General features: G+C 32.3%; 1 protein-coding gene across 1 annotated transcript in view; it reads right to left on the minus strand.

The window, feature by feature from the left end:
• The window catches only part of LOC120422705 (A disintegrin and metalloproteinase with thrombospondin motifs adt-1), a 32,842-nt gene extending 23,906 nt beyond the window's left edge, over positions 1–8,936 (minus strand). Inside the window, exon 1 of the mRNA XM_039586217.2 lies at positions 7,735–8,936. Coding sequence (XP_039442151.1) covers positions 7,735–7,875 — 141 coding nt within the window. The 5' untranslated portion in view covers positions 7,876–8,936. The remainder of the gene's footprint in view (positions 1–7,734) is intronic.
• Between the last annotated feature and the right edge of the window lie 10,013 nt (positions 8,937–18,949).

An 18,949-nucleotide genomic window follows, 5' to 3' on the forward strand; every position in this document is an offset into this window, starting at 1 on the left:
AGAACCAGCCAGCCTAGCCATCGAACCGTCGATAATTGTGAATGGTGGTTTTACAAAACAAGAACAATTTAGACAATTGCTGGCAAAATTCTTTGGGAAAGTAAATTGCGAAAGCGTTTTGCGAGTCGAATTGTTCTCTCAAAACAAAAATCAACAAAATTACACGAATTTATCCACACATGCACGGAGAAAAAAGAGTTCCCAAAATCGTGAACAAGCGTTCATGAAAATGAGAACCACGAACAAAGTGTTCAAATTTCATGGTACGTTTTTCAAAATCGTACCATGGGATTTGAACACTTTGTTCGAGGTTCCCATTTTCATGAACGGTTGTTCACGATTTTGGGAACTCTTTTTTCTCCGTGTGGTTCCTCAATTCGTCATACAGCTCAAATTTGGCAGCATTTCGTTCTGTTCCGTCCAGAGGAAAAATTCAAATTCACTGTTTATGTTGACTTTGAAAATGAAAAGTGCGAAAGGAAAAGCCAACCTCAAACCGCTTTTGAACAATGCTGTTTGAATAATTTGAATGTCAAAGACTCCCAATTCGTCACAGTTTGTTGTGCTGACGGGCGGTGACTTTATTTTCGCGCGGCGTGTGACAATGGGCTTGCTTTAGAACTGCGCGCCCCGCAAATCGTTTAAAAATGCTAAAACCATCATCAGAAACGGATTCTAGAGCCTTTAATGACCTCAGTGCGAATCGTTCTACGTACGTTAGCTAAAAAAAAAAACAAACTTTTTTGGGTAGCATAAATGATCACTTTTTTGTTTCGGTGGAGAATGATTTATCAAAAAAAAAATCAAACCATCCACAGTAACGACCCCCGGGTCTTTTGTGGTCTCTATTGCAAGTTTCTGCTCGAACCTAGGAGTCCGAAGGCTTAAATGGGGAGAGCACCCAAACCTCTTTTACTCCAAGGAACCTTCCACTCCAGTGTTTGAACTGACGACCTTTGGATTGTGAGTCCAACCGCCGCCAGCGATTCCACCGGAGTAGGCTTGGTTTGGTGTGTTGTTTGTACTTATGGCATGGAGACGACTCCTACACCTGGAATGACTTAACGGCCTAACAACCAAGGCCGGGACCGACATTTTACTTCCTCATCCGATGGAAGGTTGCAGCAGATGGGAATCGAACCCAGTATCATCCGCTTACAAAGCGGACAGCGTAACCATTCGGCCACGCACTGCCACGGAGAATGATTTATATTCGTCAAATTCACCCATTTTAAACTATAGGTGTAGCTTGAACAATTTTACATATGTATACAAATCAATTTTTTTCAATAATATAAATGAAACGTGAACGCTAATTTTTGTTGAAATTCTGCTTATTTCAACTTCAAATTTAACATTTATTGGACATGAGCATGGTCAAAGCTTGCCCTCTAAAATTTTGTTTTTTAGAGCATCCGTAAAATCATATCAATAAGTCAAAGTATCAAACTCATAATACATAAAACTCGTAATACAGAAGGTCCAAGAATTATGTGCACTTTCAATCTTTCAAAATTTCTATGAAAAATAAGTGCAATTCACTCCTCGTAAATATGCATATTATGCATGTAATTGTTGAGTTATATGCTAAATCGGCTAACCACCATAGTTCTTCATACAAACTTTGAATTTGCATTTAAGGAGCAACGACAACGCCGAATTACGTTGGCAGAACAATAAATTTGAAATCAGCAACACGTCATTAAATATATAAAGAAATGATTTTTTTTTAATTTTATAATTTTCTGAAAATTTCAATATTTTTACAAAGGGGTCGTTTCGCCTCAATTGAACACAAAAAAGAACAAATGCAAAATCGACTTTTTCTGATAAAGCTCAGATTTTGTGGAGCTATTGATACTATCAAACCATGTAAGAATCCCGATTTTGAACCAAATTGGACCACCCCAAAATTTTGCGATTTTCGTCATGTTTTCAAAAAACCTCTTTTTTTAAATAACCATAACTCGGAAACAAAAAATGATAGAGCTATAAACAGATTTCAGATTTTGCGCAATTGAAAACTTTGAATTAAACTTCTCCATCGTGTTCCTCAGACGATTTTACATAAAAATCAATTTTTCGGATGTTGGGCGAATTGAAATCTCTTTAGATAGCGATTTTTTAAGCTTGTAGTTTCAGAATATACCTACCAATGAGTGTCAAGTTTAGCTCTATATTTTTGCCCATTTGAAAAAAGTGGTGTTTGCCTTCCTCACCTCAATGAGGAAAGGTTATAAAATCACTCGAAAAATGAACTTCTTTATTTGACCTCGTAGACCCACCTTCGCGTATACCTATCGACTCAGAATCAAAAATAAATGTCTGTGCATGTGTATTAGGGTGGGTACGGAATTTTGAAAAGTTCTCAGATCAAGTTCTGGTGTGATTCCCCTTGTAGGGCATACCCATAGAGACTCTCACGCCAAATTTCAGCTAATTTGGTTGAAAACTGGCTTGTCTCAAGCGGGTTCAAGTTTACATGGAAATTACTATGGGAAATTTTGAATTTTCATTCATTCGCTCCTACAGGCCTGGGGAAAACATGTAGAAACTTCTAGGATGGCCAGAAATGAGCAGAATCGTCTGGAGAACAACTTTCCCTGAGATACCAGGTCGATTCGTTCAACCCCCATCGAGCTCAACGGTAATACATCCGGGGTTTTCGGAACCAACGGTTTTCCCCAGAAAAGCATCAAATTTTCCTTAGCATGCTATGAATGCTTGATGAACACCGCGACGCCACGTGTCAAACAGCTACCACGTGATTGTAAAATTTGCACCATAACAGTTTTTTTTTCTTATTTGGAGGTTCAGAATACAGCTGAATAGTATCCTGATCACCATGAATGATAATTCTATGGTTCAAAAAGTAATAAAAAGTAATTTTTTATAGGCGATGCTAGTCCACGTGGTAGCTGTTTGACATGCAGCGTCGCGGTGTTCATCAAGCATTCATAGCATGCTAAGGAAAATTTGATGCTTTTCTGGGGAAAACCGTTGGTTCCGAAAACCCCGGATGTATTGCCGTTGAGCTCGATGGGGGTTGAACGAATCGACCTGGTCTCTTAGGAAAAGTTGTTCTCCAGACGATTCCGCTCATTTCTGGCCATCCTAGAAGTTTCTACATGTTTTCCCCAGGCCTGTAGGAGCGAATGAACGAAAATTCAAAATTTCCCATAGTAATTTCCATGTAAACTTAAACCCGCTTGAAGCAAGCCAGTTTTCAACCAAATGAGCTGAAATTTGGCGTGAGAGTCCTTTTGGGTATGCCCTACAAGGAGAACCACACCAGAACTTGATCTGAGAACTTTTCAAAATCTGTACCCACCCTAATGTGTATGTCTGTAAGTCCGTGCACCGAAAAATATGCACACAATTATCTCCGGACTGGCTGAACCGATTTGGACCGTTTTGGTCTCACTCGATCCGTCTTGAGGTCCCACAAGACCCTAGTTGATTTTATGAAGTTTAGAAAAGTACTTCAAAAGTTATGCTAAAAAAATGATTTTAGATAAACTTCGGAAGATTGTAAAAAGGGTGTTTTTTGTAAGAAAACCCGTCATGCTATATTGTTATACAGGTAATTGAAAGACCTTTCCAACGCGTTCAAAAGATTCTGACAACCCTATCAAAAGTTATGAGCACTTAAGTGTTATTTATACGCTTTTTTGAGGCCGGATCTAAAAAATTTTGATGAAAAAGTAGTCCGGATCGAGGTCCGGATCTATCATGCGACCCATCGTTGGATAGGTAATCAAAAGACCTTTCCAACAAGCCCAAAAAAGTGAAGATCTGGCAACCCTATCATAAGTTATAGGTACTTTAGTGTTTCTAATACACTTTTTTGGGCCGGATCTCAGATATTTTGATACACACTTTTTTGAGGCTGTGTAGTGTATTCACTTTATGAATGCGGATTAAGAAAGGTTTATTTTTGAAAAAGTGGCGAAAATTGCAATTCTTTGAGGCGGTGCCAAAAAAGAAAGGATGGTCCAATTTGGTCCAAAATCGGGATTCTAACATGTTTTGGTAGTATCAATAGCTCCACCAAATTTGAGCTTGATCAGAGAAAGTGCACATTAAATTCGTACGGAATGCTATGGAATCATACTGACCATAATAGAGAAGCGTTCAAAGTATTTCAGTAGAAGTTTGCATAACATTTTGAAAAGTTTAAATAGTAAGTTAACTATAATGAAGAAAATGTTGATAAATAGCATTATTTTAATATTCTCAAAGTGTCATGATTTTCTCAATGAACATGATTTCGAATCGGAACACGGAATGCATTTTCGGATTCTTTGGACAATTTTCCATTAGAAAAAGGTAAAATAAGTTGTGTAAATAACAAATATTAAACTTCTAATTTATAGGCATTTTGGGTAGAAAAAATTTCATATAAAACGTGAAAACTTTTGATTTGTGATTCGTGATTCGATTTCAGTTCAAAATGCAATAGGGCATTTGTCCCTATTTTGGGCCTAGTACCTATTTTGGGTGTACCAAACTTAATTCAACGAAATTGAGCATTTCACCAAATCTGGCAGAAATCTGCCACTTCATAATGGTAAAAAAGTAAATCTTTCCCTGTTCCTGAGGGGAACACCCGTGAAGAGTATCGGGGCCGGCATTTACAAAGCGGATTCAGTAACAGTTTATTATTAATCAACTTAATGTTAACATGTTAAGGTTAATGTTAACATTTCATAGGTTGTCTTCCTAAGGTGTCGTGATAAGGTCCAGTTTGTGACGATACACTACCTTCCCTTTACTAAGGAATCGAATCCAGAAGAGAAAAGATCTTGATCAAGATCTTGATAATGATACGTGCAGTCATTATCTTCATTTTGGTGGGCAAGAATAATTTACTTTTTCCTCCTAAATTAGAAATAAAGCAATAAAAATAGCACTCTTCACTTTTTTCTCGGCAAATCACTAATTGCCCATCAAGTCGAAAAATTTCATCACTTTTGCTTACCGCTTGTTGACACTCAGCGTCATCGCATTCATCGCTCGTTATATGTGTGTGTGTGGACCAATCCAATACCCGCTAACCGGTAGCGATATTATGGGAAAGTATAGTTTGTATCAGACTTTGTATATGCCGAATGCTGATACAACTTATCTCAGTCCCGGGTATTAGGTGGTGATAGCCCTATCGCGCTGCTTCCAACGACCCGTTTCAGAATGACAGAGCTCCTTGCGGTCCAATTCCGAGGTCGCTGGACATTGTTCGGCCCCGCCTAAACATGGAAGCAAGCATCTGAAGGAAACTCGATCTATATTTAGACTTCCAATCCCGTCAGGCAAATCAGGGATCAGCGCGTATTTAATATGAGAAGATAACATGTTTCAACACTACGGATCAATTCACTGCTAGAGTGTTAACCTTCTGATGGCCGACTGCTTAGCGTCCCAGACCACCAATCCAGAGGTGTGAGTTCGAACCCCACCTGATTCATTTTCGTTTTTGTTCATATTCAAAGTTCAAATTCCTGATTCCAAATTTCAAAGGTACCGGCTGGGATTTGATCCCTGAACCTTCTGCTTGTGAGGCAGAAGCCGTAACCATTAAGCCACGGAGCCGGCTTAGCGTCACTGCATTCATCGCTCAGCACACAAATGAGAGCCGTCCCCCGAATCTCCAACCACCGCCAATATGTTTTTTTTTGTGGGTTGCACAATCCAGTTGCAAAAACAATCACTAAACTGCCACCAAATCAATAAAAGTTGTTTTGTCACAATGATTGAGCATGTTTGTCGACCGAATTTGTGCGGCTGTACTGTACGAGCTGGGCTGAATCGTACGTCAAAAAAGTTAGCCACGTGCTTCGAGATTTCAACCAATCAGAAGGTAGGCCGAAAATATACACAAAGAAGATCGGATGCTAGAAGCAATATTCCCAAAATAGGGACAAAAAATGTTTTAGTTTCTCGGGCTTATACAGAAGTATTTTTGTCAAAAATGTGATTAAGTAAGAGCATTAGCATTACAAAACCAACCTATTCATGTAATACAAGCAAGGATACATCAAATAAAAAGTGCGCTCGGCTTAGTAGGCCCAAAATAGGAACAAATACCCTATAAATTGATGATTTTATAAACAAAACTAGTTTTATCGAATTCCAGGCAAAATTGTGACTTTTTAACAATTATACCTATAAGTTATACGTGTTTTATTAAAAAAAAAGCTTTTGAACTAAATTAACAAATTATAAAGATTGATTTTTTCTTAAAAACTTAAAATTTGGAAAAAGGTTAAGGTTACTTTACTTCAATTCCTCATTGGAAATAACATTGTTGCGCGATTTGATGTTTCCGTAATGAATTAGGACTAAATATTTTCTTGCATAAAATGTTAAACAAATCGTCACAGCAGAACCAAATCACCGACTACTAAAATCCAAAAAGTAGGTGGTTGATTTGTTTAATATCGATCAGAATATTAGATTAACACCACTGAAGTCAGTGTTCACACATTAATTATGTTTTTCACTTTTAAAAATACGTACGGCAATAAAAGTTGTTACAGTGAATCATTTATATTTCGTTTTAATTATTTTGATTAAACAACTTTTTTTCGAGTGTTAATGTTAATTCAATTTCAAACAATGTGGAATGGTTTCCCTATCTAGTTAGTATAAGAGAGCACAAAGATGATAAGTTAGGTATTCATTTTCGAAGAAAATTGATCATGACTATAAAATATTCTGTATTAAATTCAATTCAACGAATTTCAGCACCAAAAGGAATCAGCATGTGCCGGTTGTTGCCTTCTTAAAACCACTGAAAAAATTTTTGATCTAAATCAAATGTGCTTCAAAATTTATATCATTCTGTGGTACAGTCATTGACGTCCTAGTTAGCATCATTGATTAATGACGATTTCCATAACTTTACAGGGAATGGGATAATCGTTACCAAAAGGAATCAGTATGTGTAGGGCACTATTCTAAACAACTTGTTGAAGGAATATTGTCAAAATATTGAAAGCGACACAACATTTATATTTTTGAACGAAAAATCATGACAATGATGGAATTCTTCACGTTATGAAAACTTCAAATGCCGTTTTGACGGTGTCTGGACTCAAGAGCCTATATCTGAAAATATTTTTAACGGATTCCTCAGACATTATAACATATAAATCAACAATCCCATAACATATAAAAATGGCTGAGATTCATTATTAGGATTCCAATAAATGATTTTTGAAAATAAAATCTGGATTTTTCCACGCCGCACGTTCCTGATTTCCATTTTACGTTAAAATTTAATCATTCATTTTAATCATTTTAATCATTTTAATCATTTTTATCATTCAAACCCATATTTGAGAAAGTATTGTCAAACCTACGGACCAAGAAATCAGAATAAATATTTACGAATCAATTTTGTAAATGTGTTGCATGAAAAAATATCGAACCGTCGAAAGTTTTCTGAAATATGATTTCTGGCGATTTTTCAAATTCACCCCCAGTGGTGGGGTTGTGTTATTCAGGATTAATTAAAATAAGTGGCACAGAAAAACGCTATAATGGTCTAAAGCGACTTCTATACGAAACATTTATCTCAAAAGAGTCTCCTTTGTTTTAAAACAAACATTGGCAAGCCGTTTATATCAGCAACATTTGGAGTAGAAAGTTGTTAAATCTAAACCACTTAACACCCTACGCCGGTTATACTTATTGTATTCAGATATGCATTAACCAGCTCAGTCTGCTCCTTACCTTAGAGTTATCTAATACAATGTGATTCACTTTTTGCACATCCAGGTGAAAAGCGCCAACATAAAAGTTGCCTCCCCCGAAGTGTTCCGCGCCAAAGATTGCCGCCGCCGTCGCCGTCAGAAACGCAACGAAGGAGAGCATTTTCAAAGTGGTTCTTCTCCGCTGGAAGAAGGTGGCAAACAGCTGCTGCCGCTGATGCTGACGAAGGTGCCGTTGCTGGTGGTGGGACTTGCGATACTAGAGCTGCATTTTTCATTGCACATTGCACTCCCTGCTATCTGGATCGCGATCTGGTATTTCGGAACACACTTGCGACTAACAGTTTGGTCTTCTTTCCGTGTGGTGCTTGTTGCAAGTTCCACGGTCTATGTTTTTAAGCTTGTTGTAAAATTCCCATTTTGTCACTTTGCCACTACACTTTATGCTTGTTGAGTGATATACCACCCCCTGAGTCGAGTGAACGCACGAACGTTGCAAACGGAAATTAATGCATTATAACCGCATTTTCCACAAGGCTGCGTGGCCGTTACAAACTCAGTTGAAATGCATCTTAATCACGCGCGAGTGTAAAACAAATAATTATTGCTCTAAACGATGTTTCCTTGATTCTTCTCTACATTATTAGGTAAATTTCCGCACAAGCAAATATTTCTGCTACAGATGACTTAATTAATCTTAAACCACAAATTTGCCTTTTCTAAGGATGAGCCACGGTTTAGTAGCCCAGAAAATATTCAAAAAAAAAGTTTAACCGTCGATCGCGTTCAAACAACAATTATTATTGTTAAGAATCAGCAGACCTAAACGCGTGAAGCCACCGCAGTATTCGGTTGAGGCGCGACCAGGTCGGAAAACGTTTGAACACCTCGGCGGTTAGTGTCTGACTAAAATTGAAAAGCGCTGGAAAATAATTCTGCACAGAGTGGCTCCAGCCAGCCAGCCCACCACCAGAGCCTAATGATGAGCTGCTCTGGGTGGTAGGGCGGTAGAAACAGAAACTATACGATAGTATAATACACTAATAAAGCATGAATGAAGTGTGCAGGGCAGAAGCGAAAGAGGCAAAGCAGTGAGTGCAAGTGCGTGATCTGATGCATTTGTTGTGCGACGAGAGCAAAGCCACAGCATAATGCTAATTACTGAATGAGCTTTTATGCTCGCGTTCTGGTGGATGTCGCAGCATCATCATGGGAATTTGCATTATATGACATACCCACTTTAACTTTTGGGGGGGGAGCGGGCGATTATCGGGCATCGCCAGTGCCAGTTAAGATTCTTAAGCCAAGACACACACCATAAAAATTTTGGTGTTTGTTTTGCACACGCACACCAACATCATTTGTGCTGGCCAACACGCACACTGCCTCAATTTTCATAACGCGTGAGCTGTCAAACACACTTGTTTGCTTTTTTCAAACGTGTTCGAAACAGTTGGTTGTTTGGTGTGTTTTTTCGTTTATTCAAACGATTTGCAAAATTTAAGGTAAGTGATCATATTAATTATTCATTCAAGCCTTGATAGCTTCATTCCCCGGTAACAGAGTTTTTTTTTATTTCTCCAGCCTGTGGAACAATCATCGGGGACGACTTTGCAGCTTCCTCCTCTGCCACCTCTTCCAAGCGGCACACCGCTTCCATCCCCGACGAGGAAAACGGCCACCGTGGCCAGACAAAGATGGAATCTGGTTCGAGGTGGTGCACTTCAACGTCGGAACAAGACCATGGGCGGCAACGCAGCACTTTCCTCAACCGGGCACGCGCACCACCGCCTCCAGGACACGTTCATCGAGGAGGATCCGGAGTGGGTGGTCGCCGGAAGGGGATGAGAAGCAGAGGTTAGGTCAGCGGGACGGGGTCAACAAGAATAACGTAAGACTTTATAAAGATTGTCTCCATTTTCAGGACTGCACCAGCAACAGTGGCGCCCAATCCGGATCGCGCTTCAGCAAGGGTTTCCGCCAAGGTGCGATTGAAAACAAACAGTAGACTGGGGCGAACTTTCACCAGGCGTTCCTGTGGAACAGCAACAGTCTTTCCCCCAGCAGCAGAACCAGCGTCCGACACGGGGTTCAAGTGCCTGGTCTTCATGGTGACCCAAAATCGTGCCAGCAACTTATGCTTACGAAGGCAACGTGGCCGACACAAACCAACAGCAGCCGGCAAGTCAACAGCTGCGCATTCCCACTCAGCAAGAGCTGCAGTTCCACACCCAGAGCATCATGCAAAACGCGCTGCTCTGCATAAAGCTGCAAGACCAGCGCATGATGCTGTTCGAACAGGCCGTCGAACCGGCCGGAGCTAACGTGGCCAGTTTGTCCAGTCCATCTGCCCAAACATCCAGCGCAGTCTGTCGGTGCTGAGCCAAACAATTCTCTGCGCCGCCACCGCAGCCGGCGGTTGCCAACTCATTGTTCCCCGATGGATCTCCTACTCGCTGCAGCAGATACTGTATCTCTCGAAACCCCAGGGACGTCACGCCGCCAGGGCCGAGGTCGCTTCGGCAAAGGTTCCGTCAGCTGGAACCTCAACTGAAAAGCGTTGAGCACTTTAAGCTGCGCATTTGTTCCTTTTTCTTGCTTCTTTTTTTCGATAGAGAATTGCCTTCTCGCACCCTGTTCCGCTTCATCTGCAGGAAAGAACAATTTACTATTCAAAGTTTTCATTCTTTTTTTTATCGATTTTTTGCTGCGTTTCGTTTCTCGAGCATTGACGACTTAAAGTTTCATCATTACTAAATAGTTATAAAAATGCAGAAATACCCTATTTAAAAAATACAAAGAAACAAAATATTAAAATCCACAGCCACAAATATACAATGGAACAAAAACACTAAAAACTATGATACTAATATTCTCAACTACAAACAATTTAAACAAAGATTAACAAAATAAACAAAAATACTACAAAAATTATACAGGAATACATAAAATATATAAACACAAAAATACAATAAATAGTAAAATACAAAAAAAAAATAAAAAAAAAACTAAAATACAAAAACTATAAAAATACAAAAACACAAAAATACACAACTACAAAAACACAAGAAAACAAAAATACAAAAAAATCAAAACTACAAAAATACAAAAAACACAAAAAAACAAAAATTAAAAAAAAAACAAAAATAGAAAAACAGAAAATACAAAAATACATGAATACAAAAATAAAAAGAAAATTAAGGGTCAACTACGAGCGAACATTTTTTGCACTTTTTGTAAACTAAATTTAAGTGATATTATCTAATTTCAACTCCTTTTTACTAAATTTAACTTAATTTAACAAATTTCAACTACATTTTACTGACTGTATCTTTATTTAACTTGATTGAAATGCATTTAACTAATTTTATCTCAGTTTAGCTTAATTTAACTAAACTTTACTAAATTTAGCTGGTCAATTAATTTAATGTGATTTACCAAAATTCAACTGATCTTAATAGAGTTTCACTAATTTAACCAAATATAACCATATTTAACTTTATTTGACTTAATTTAAAATTCTCCAAATTTAACTAAAGTTAACTTAGTTTTGGGACCATCCATAAACAACGTGAACACTTTTTTTGGGAATCTGTTAACCCCCTCCACTTCTCGTAAACAATTGTCCATACAAAAAAAAGGATGGTCCTTTTACTGAATTTAACTTATTTTAGTTAAATTTAAGTAATTCTAACTATTCTTAGTGATATAATTAAATTTAGTTAAATTTAAGTGATTCTAACTAAATTTAACCAAATTTAACTAAATTTAATTGAATTATACTAAATTTAATTGAATTGAACCAAATTTAACTAAATTAAACTGATACCAACTAAGATTTTTTTTACGAAATATGTCTTAATTTAACTAAATTTAACTACATTTTACTAAATTAAGTCAAATTTACAAAATTTATCAATATTTAACAAATTTCAACTCATATTGACTTGATTTAAAAATTTAACTATATAAAACTATACTTAACAAACCCTATTTAACTTTATTAAACTTCATTTAAGTTAATTTAGCTAAATTTAACTTAATTTATCTAAATTTAACTAAGTTTAACTGAATTCAACCAAATGTTAAGTCAACTGATTCTAAATTCTAAATTTAACTGAAATAAACTAAATTTAAATAAATTTAACTAAATGTAACTGATATTCACTATGTTTAACTAAATTTTAATAGATTTAACATAATTTTACTAAATTTTACTTTGTTTAACATAATTTGTTGGATTAGATTAGACTAGGTTTAACTTAATTTAACAACTCTTTGTAACTAAACTAACATTAGTTTAATATAACTGAACTCAACTAAAATTAACTAAATTTAAGCAAAATTAACAAAACTTAGCTAAAGTTAACTGAGTTTTACTTATTTTAACTGAATTAAACTAAATTTACCTAAATATAACTAAATTTACTTATTGTAATTAAATTAAACTAAGTTTTACTTTATTTAAATTCAACGTAATTTAACTAAATTTAACTACATTAAAAAAAATATTACATTTAACTGAATTTAGCTTATTTAATTGATCTTAACTAAAATAAAATTTATTTTATTTACCAAAATTCAACTGATCTAAAACTATATTCAACTAAATTAGACTAAATTGAAATATTTTTACTAGATTTTATTAATTTCAAATAAATTTAACTAAATTGAAATCAATTTGAATCAATTTAACTTAATTTGACAAAATATAAATAAATTAAACCAAATTTAAGCTGATTTTTTCAAATTTATACAAATTTAACGAAATTTGATCAAATTTAACAAAATTTAATCAAATTTTTTAAGTTTGTAGAAATTTAATCAAATTTACCTAAATTAAACGAAATTTCAATCAAATTTTCTAAATTAAGCTCAATTAATTTAATTTAATAGATTTAATTAAATTATACTTAATTAAACAGAATGGAGCTAAACTGAACTAAATTTATCTAATATCAACTAAGTTTTTTAACGACATTTGTCTTAATTTAACTACATTTTACTAAATTTAGCCAAATTTAACAAAATTTATCTAAATTTATCAATGTTTTACTTATATTAACTTCATTTAACTTAATTTAATTATATTAAACTATACTTAGCAAACCCTATTTAACTTTATTTAACTTAATTTAGTTTACCTGAATTTAAATAAATTTAAAGTCAACTGATTCTTACTAAATTTAACAGAGTTAAACTAAATCGAACTAAAATAAACTTAATTTAAATAAATTAAGCTAAATGTAACTGATATTAACTAAGTTTAACTAAATTTTAATAGATTTAATTTAATTTAGCCATATTTAACTGAATTTATCTAAATTAATCTTAGTTAAACTGAATTTAACATATTTTAACTGATCTTAACTAAAATCAATTTAATTGAATGAACCAACATTTAACTAAAATGATCAATTGAATTAATTTTAACTAAATTTAATTTAATTTAACTATGTTTAACTAAATTTTACAAAAGTTAACTTTATGTAACTAAATTTAGACAAATTAAACAAATTTACCAAAAAATTTCTTAGTTTAACTGAATTTTACTAAAATTAGTTTACTTTAACTGAACTTATCTAAAATTAACTTAATTTAACCTAAATTTACAAAACTTAGATAAAATTCACTGAATTTAACTAAATTTAACTGAATTTAATTAAATTTAATTAAATTAAATTCAACTGAATTAAATTAAATTTAACTAAATTTACTTATTGTAATTAAATTCAACAAAATTTTACATTATTTAACTAAATAAATTTAAATTCAACGTAATTTTTCTAAATTTCAGTACATTCAACAAAATTTAGTTCGTTTTAACTGAATTTTACTAATTGAATTGATCTTAACTAAAATTAAATTAATTTAACATGCCAAAATTTAACTGATCTCAACTTAATTTAACTATATTTAACTAAATATGACTAAACTAAACTATTTTTCACTAGATTTGATTAATTTCAAATATATTTAACTGAATTGAAATAACTTTGAATCAATTTAGCTTTATTTAACTGAATTAAGTTAATTAAATAAAACTAAATTTGACAAAATTAAAAAAAAAACAAATTTAATCTAATTTACTTAAATTTTATTAAAATTAACGAAATTTTATCAAATTTAATGAAATTTACCTAAATTTAACAACATTTTATTCAATTTTTAACAGTCTAACTAAAATTGTCTACATTCAACTTAATTAAACAAATTTACCAAAATCAAATTTGAAATTTGATCATTTGTTACTACATTCAACTCAATTAAACAAAAATAAAGTAAGTTAAACTAAATTAAACTATATTTGACTAATTTTAAACGAATCCTAACTAAATTCTAATAAATTTAACTAAATATTTTACTAAATTTAACTTATTTTAACTTTATTTTACTTATTTTAACTTCATTTTACTTAATTTAACTTGATTTAACTTAATTTAACTTTATTTAACTTAATTTAAATTAATTAAACTTAAATTAAATTAATTAAACTTAATTTACTTAATTCAACTAAATTTAACTTAATTTAGCTTAATTAAACTTAATGTTACTTAATTTAACTTAATATAACTTAATTTGACTTAATTTATCTTAATTTAATTTAATTTAACTTGATTTAACCTAATTAAACTGGTTTTAACTTATTTTAACTTAATTCAGCTTAATATTTTCTTAATTTCACTTAATATAACTAATCTTGACTAAATTTTACTGATAAATAAATTTTACTACATTAAAATAAATTTTGATCAGTTTAACTAAATTAAACTTAATTTTGTTAACATAAGTAAACTAAATTTTATTACATTCAACTAAATTCAACTTTATTTTAATCAATTAAACATAAGTTAACGAAATTAAACTAATTTGACTAAATTCAAATAAATTTAAATAAATTATTTTTTTATTTAATTATTTTCATTAGATTCAAATTAATTCAGTTAACTACATTTAACACTAAATTTTAATAAATTTAACTAAGTTTAATCAAATTTAACTAGATTTATCGAGAAAAAAATCAATTTAACATAATTTATTTAAATTAAACTGAAAAATATAACAAATTCATAATAATATAACAGCTTAAAATTAACTAAATTAATCTAACTAATTCAATCTTAACTTAACTAAATTTAACTGAATTCTAAGTTCAACTAAATTTAATCAAATTTAACTAGATTTTACTTAATTCATATCAATTTAACTCAACTAAACTTAATTAAACTAATTAAAACTGAATTGAACTAACTTAAACTGAATTGAACTAAATTAAACTAAACTTGACATTTAACTCAATTAATCTAAATTTACCTTAATTTGACCAAATTTACCTAATTTCAACTTAATTTTAATAATCACTACTAATTTAAAGTTTTTTAAACTATTTTGGTTAGTTTCGTAAAATAATTCCATCAAATTCAGTTATTTGAACCAACAGGACCAATTTAAATTATTTATACTTTTATTTATACAGGCTAGTTTAAAATAGGTTTAGTGGCTTTTATTGTAATTTTAAGATCTCTTTGAATAAACATTTTAATCTGTTTTGTTTTATTTTGTCACCCTATTTGTATTGATCACCCTAACCGCTCTAAACTGAATCCGGAAATACTAAAGAAGAAGAAGAAGAAGCACCCCCAAAATGCGCCCGTTCCGCCATCGCTTTTTTGCCCGTTATCGTGGTCAAAATGTGCCCAGAAGCGTGCCACAGACGGGCGTAACAGCTCGGCCAAAATGCGTAACGCCCGCCTAAATGTTGCATTCTGGCACGCAATGGGCCACAACGAGGGGAAAAAGCGTGCTGAAAATCGGGCCCGCTTTCAGGCAAAACGTCCCCGCTTTTTGGACGTTTTCCGCCCATTTTTCTATGTGGGTATTTGTAGATATTAATCTGCCCCGCGTTGGTATGGACAGGATTGCGTTGATAGCTCAGTCACAATCTTGTTTGCCATTTTTTGTTTGAGATTTTTACATTCAAACAGTGTTTTTGATTTTTTTTATATTACGTCACATTGTGAGAAAATCTCATGTTTTTTCATGAAATTTTATTAACAAATATCGTTTTTGAGCGAAAAAAATAAATATATCCAAAATATTTGCCATCTCGTTTGTAATCATAGTAGCCAATGTTTTATGCTAAAAACGCTTATATACCGTAATCTGGGGCGAATCGGGACTACAGTCTGAATAGGGACAGCAGTTTTTAGAGCACTTAAAGCTTTTAAATTTGGAAATGGATACACACATTTTGTTGGTCTGAGTCTGTTCTAACCGAAACCAACCAGAAAAATCAAAATATTGTGCTCCAACATGGTTAAAACTGCTGTCCCAATCCGCCCCATGTGTCCCGATTGACCCCAGTTTACGGTATCAAGAATTTTGAGAATTCGTCACTTTTTGTTCACTAAAATGCAAATATCTCGGCTTTGCGTGGACATAAATTGAATGTTAAAAAAAGCAAAATGATCTCCGTAAAATTTCCTATAAGCTGAATGCATAAGTTTTGGCTGCACAATTTTTTGGCTGGTTTTGGGGAGTGATTTTGACATAGGACTATGTCTCTACTTACTATATTGGGGGGCCAGTTCAGAAATTCGACCCAAAGCGTCACTTTTAAGCGTTAAAAAAGGGGACATTTTGAACGCTTATATCTTTTTTCCCTGTGAATCAATACAGACGGTTGGACCACCAATCGAAAGAGGAAGACTTCAGCTATTGTTTAACTACATAGATAGTTTGACTAAACATAGTTAAAGCACTTAAAACATGCAATCAAAATGAGTAATTTTTCAGTACAATTCGGACAGATGACCAATCAGAGCGAGCGTATGCATTCGAGACCGCGCCCCTTTTGTGCCGTTCTCCGGCTCTGCCGCTATTTAAGCAGAAAATTTCGCAAAAGCAAGTCACTTTGGAACGAGCACTCGAACTGTGCACGTCGGGCCGGCGCGGAGCAGCAGCAGCAGCAGCAGCGGCCAATAGAAGAAGAGGACCAGCAACCAGAAGGAAGAACCACCAGCAGCAGAAGGAGGAAATTCGAGCGAAGCGGACCGCGTTGAAGTCACTATGATCCCACATAGAAAAATGGGCGGAAAACGGCCAAAAAGCGGGGACGTTTTGCCTGAAAGCGGGCCCGATTTTCAGCACGCTTTTTCCCCTCGTTGTGGCCTTTTTCGTGCCAGAATGCAACATTTAGGCGGGCGTTACGCATTTTGGCCGAGCTGTTACGCCCGTCTGTGGCACGCTTCTGGGCACATTTTGACCACGATAACGGGCAAAAAAACGATGGCGGAACGGGGCGCATTTTGGGGGTGCTTCTTCTTCTTTAGTATTTCCGGATTCAGTTTAGAGCGGTTAGGGTGATCGATACAAATAGGGTGACAAAAAAACAAAACAGATTAAAATGTTTATTCAAAGAGTTCTTAAAATTACAATAAAAGCCACTAAATCTATTTAAAACTAGCTATATATAAATAAAAGTTGAATTAATATGTTAAAATAAATTTAAACTGGTCCTATTGTTTTAAATAACTGAATTTGATAAAATTATTTTACTAAACTAACCAAAATAGTTTCAATAACTTTAAATTAGTAGTAATTACTAAAATTTAGTTGAAGTTAGGTAAATTTTGTTAAATTAAGGTAAATTTAGATTCATTGCGTTAAATGTCAAGTTTAGTTTAATGTAGTTAAAAACAGTTGAATCTAGTATATTTGAGTTAAATTTAGTTTATTTAAGTAGAATTGAGTTAAATTGATGTGAATTAATTAAAATATAGTTAAATTTGATTAAATTTAGTTAAACTTATTTGAATTTAGCTAATATTAGGTACATTTAGAATAATTTAGTTAAATTTAGATAAAATTAGTTGGATTCATATGAATTGAGTTAACTCAAGCTACATAAAGTTAAATCAAGTTTAATTAAGTTAAATAGAGCTAAATAAAGTTAAATGAAGTTAAATACAGTTAAATTAAGTTAAATAAAGTTAAATAAATTCAGATTAATTTAGTTAATTTAAGAAAAATTGAGTTAAAATAAGTTAAATTAAGTAAAATTTAGAAAAAAATAATTAAATTTATTAAAATTTAGTTAAGTTTCGTTTAAAATTAGTAAAATGTAGTTTAATTCAGTTAAATTTAATTTAATTCAGATCAATTTAGTTAAATTCAGTTAATTTTAGCTAAGTTTTGTTAATTTTGGTTAAATTTTGATAATTTTAGATAAGTTCAGTTATAGTAAACTAATTTTAGTTGAATTCAGTTAAACTAAGACAAATATAGATAAATTTGTTAAATTTGTCTTAATATAGTTAGATAAGGTTAAATTTTGTAAAATTTAGTTCAATATAATTAAACATAGTTGAATTTAGTTAAATTTATTTAAATATAAATAAACTTAGTTCAATTAAGTCAAATTTAGTTAATTTTAGTTAAATTTAGTTAAATTCAGTAAAATTTAGCAAAATTCAGTATAATTTAGTAGAATTCAGTTAAATTTAGTAAAATGTAGTAAAATTTAGTAAAATTTTGTAAAATTTAGTTCAATAGTTCAGTTAAGTTAATTTTGGTAAATTTAATTAAATAGAGTTTGTTAAGACCAGTTAAAATAAGTTGAATTCAGTTAAACTTTGATAAATTTAGTAAAAATTTAGATAAATTAAATAAAATTTGGCTAAATTAAATAAAATTAAATTAAATTTAGTTAAATGTTGTTAAATTTAGTTCAATAAAGTTGGATTCAGTAAAATTTAGTTAAACTAAGTTAAACCTAGTAAAATTTAGTTAAACATAGTAAATATCAGCAACATTTCGTTTATTTTTTAAATTTAGCTTAATTCAGTTAAATTTAGTTTGATTCAGTTACATTTAGTTAGAATCAGTTGACTTTAAATTTAGATAAATTAAGATAAATTTCACTACATTAAATTAAATAAAGTTAAATTAGGTTTGCTAAGTATAGTTAAATAAAGTGAATTTAGTTCAATTAAAGTAAATTAAGATATATTTAAAATAAGTAAAATTTAGGTAGATTAAGTAAAATTTAATTTAGTTTCATACAATTTCGCTTCATTTATTTCAATTTAGTTAACTTTGGCTAAATTAAGTTATATCAACTAAAAATTAGTTAAACTAAGTTAAATTGAGTAAAATTGTGTTATATATATAATTAAATTTAGTTAATTTTCGTCAGATTTATTAAAAATTTATTTTAGTTTCGTCGAATTTAGTTA

The sequence above is a fragment of the Culex pipiens genome, chromosome 3 (genome assembly GCF_016801865.2).
Source record: "Culex pipiens pallens isolate TS chromosome 3, TS_CPP_V2, whole genome shotgun sequence".
Taxonomy (NCBI): domain Eukaryota; kingdom Metazoa; phylum Arthropoda; class Insecta; order Diptera; family Culicidae; genus Culex; species Culex pipiens.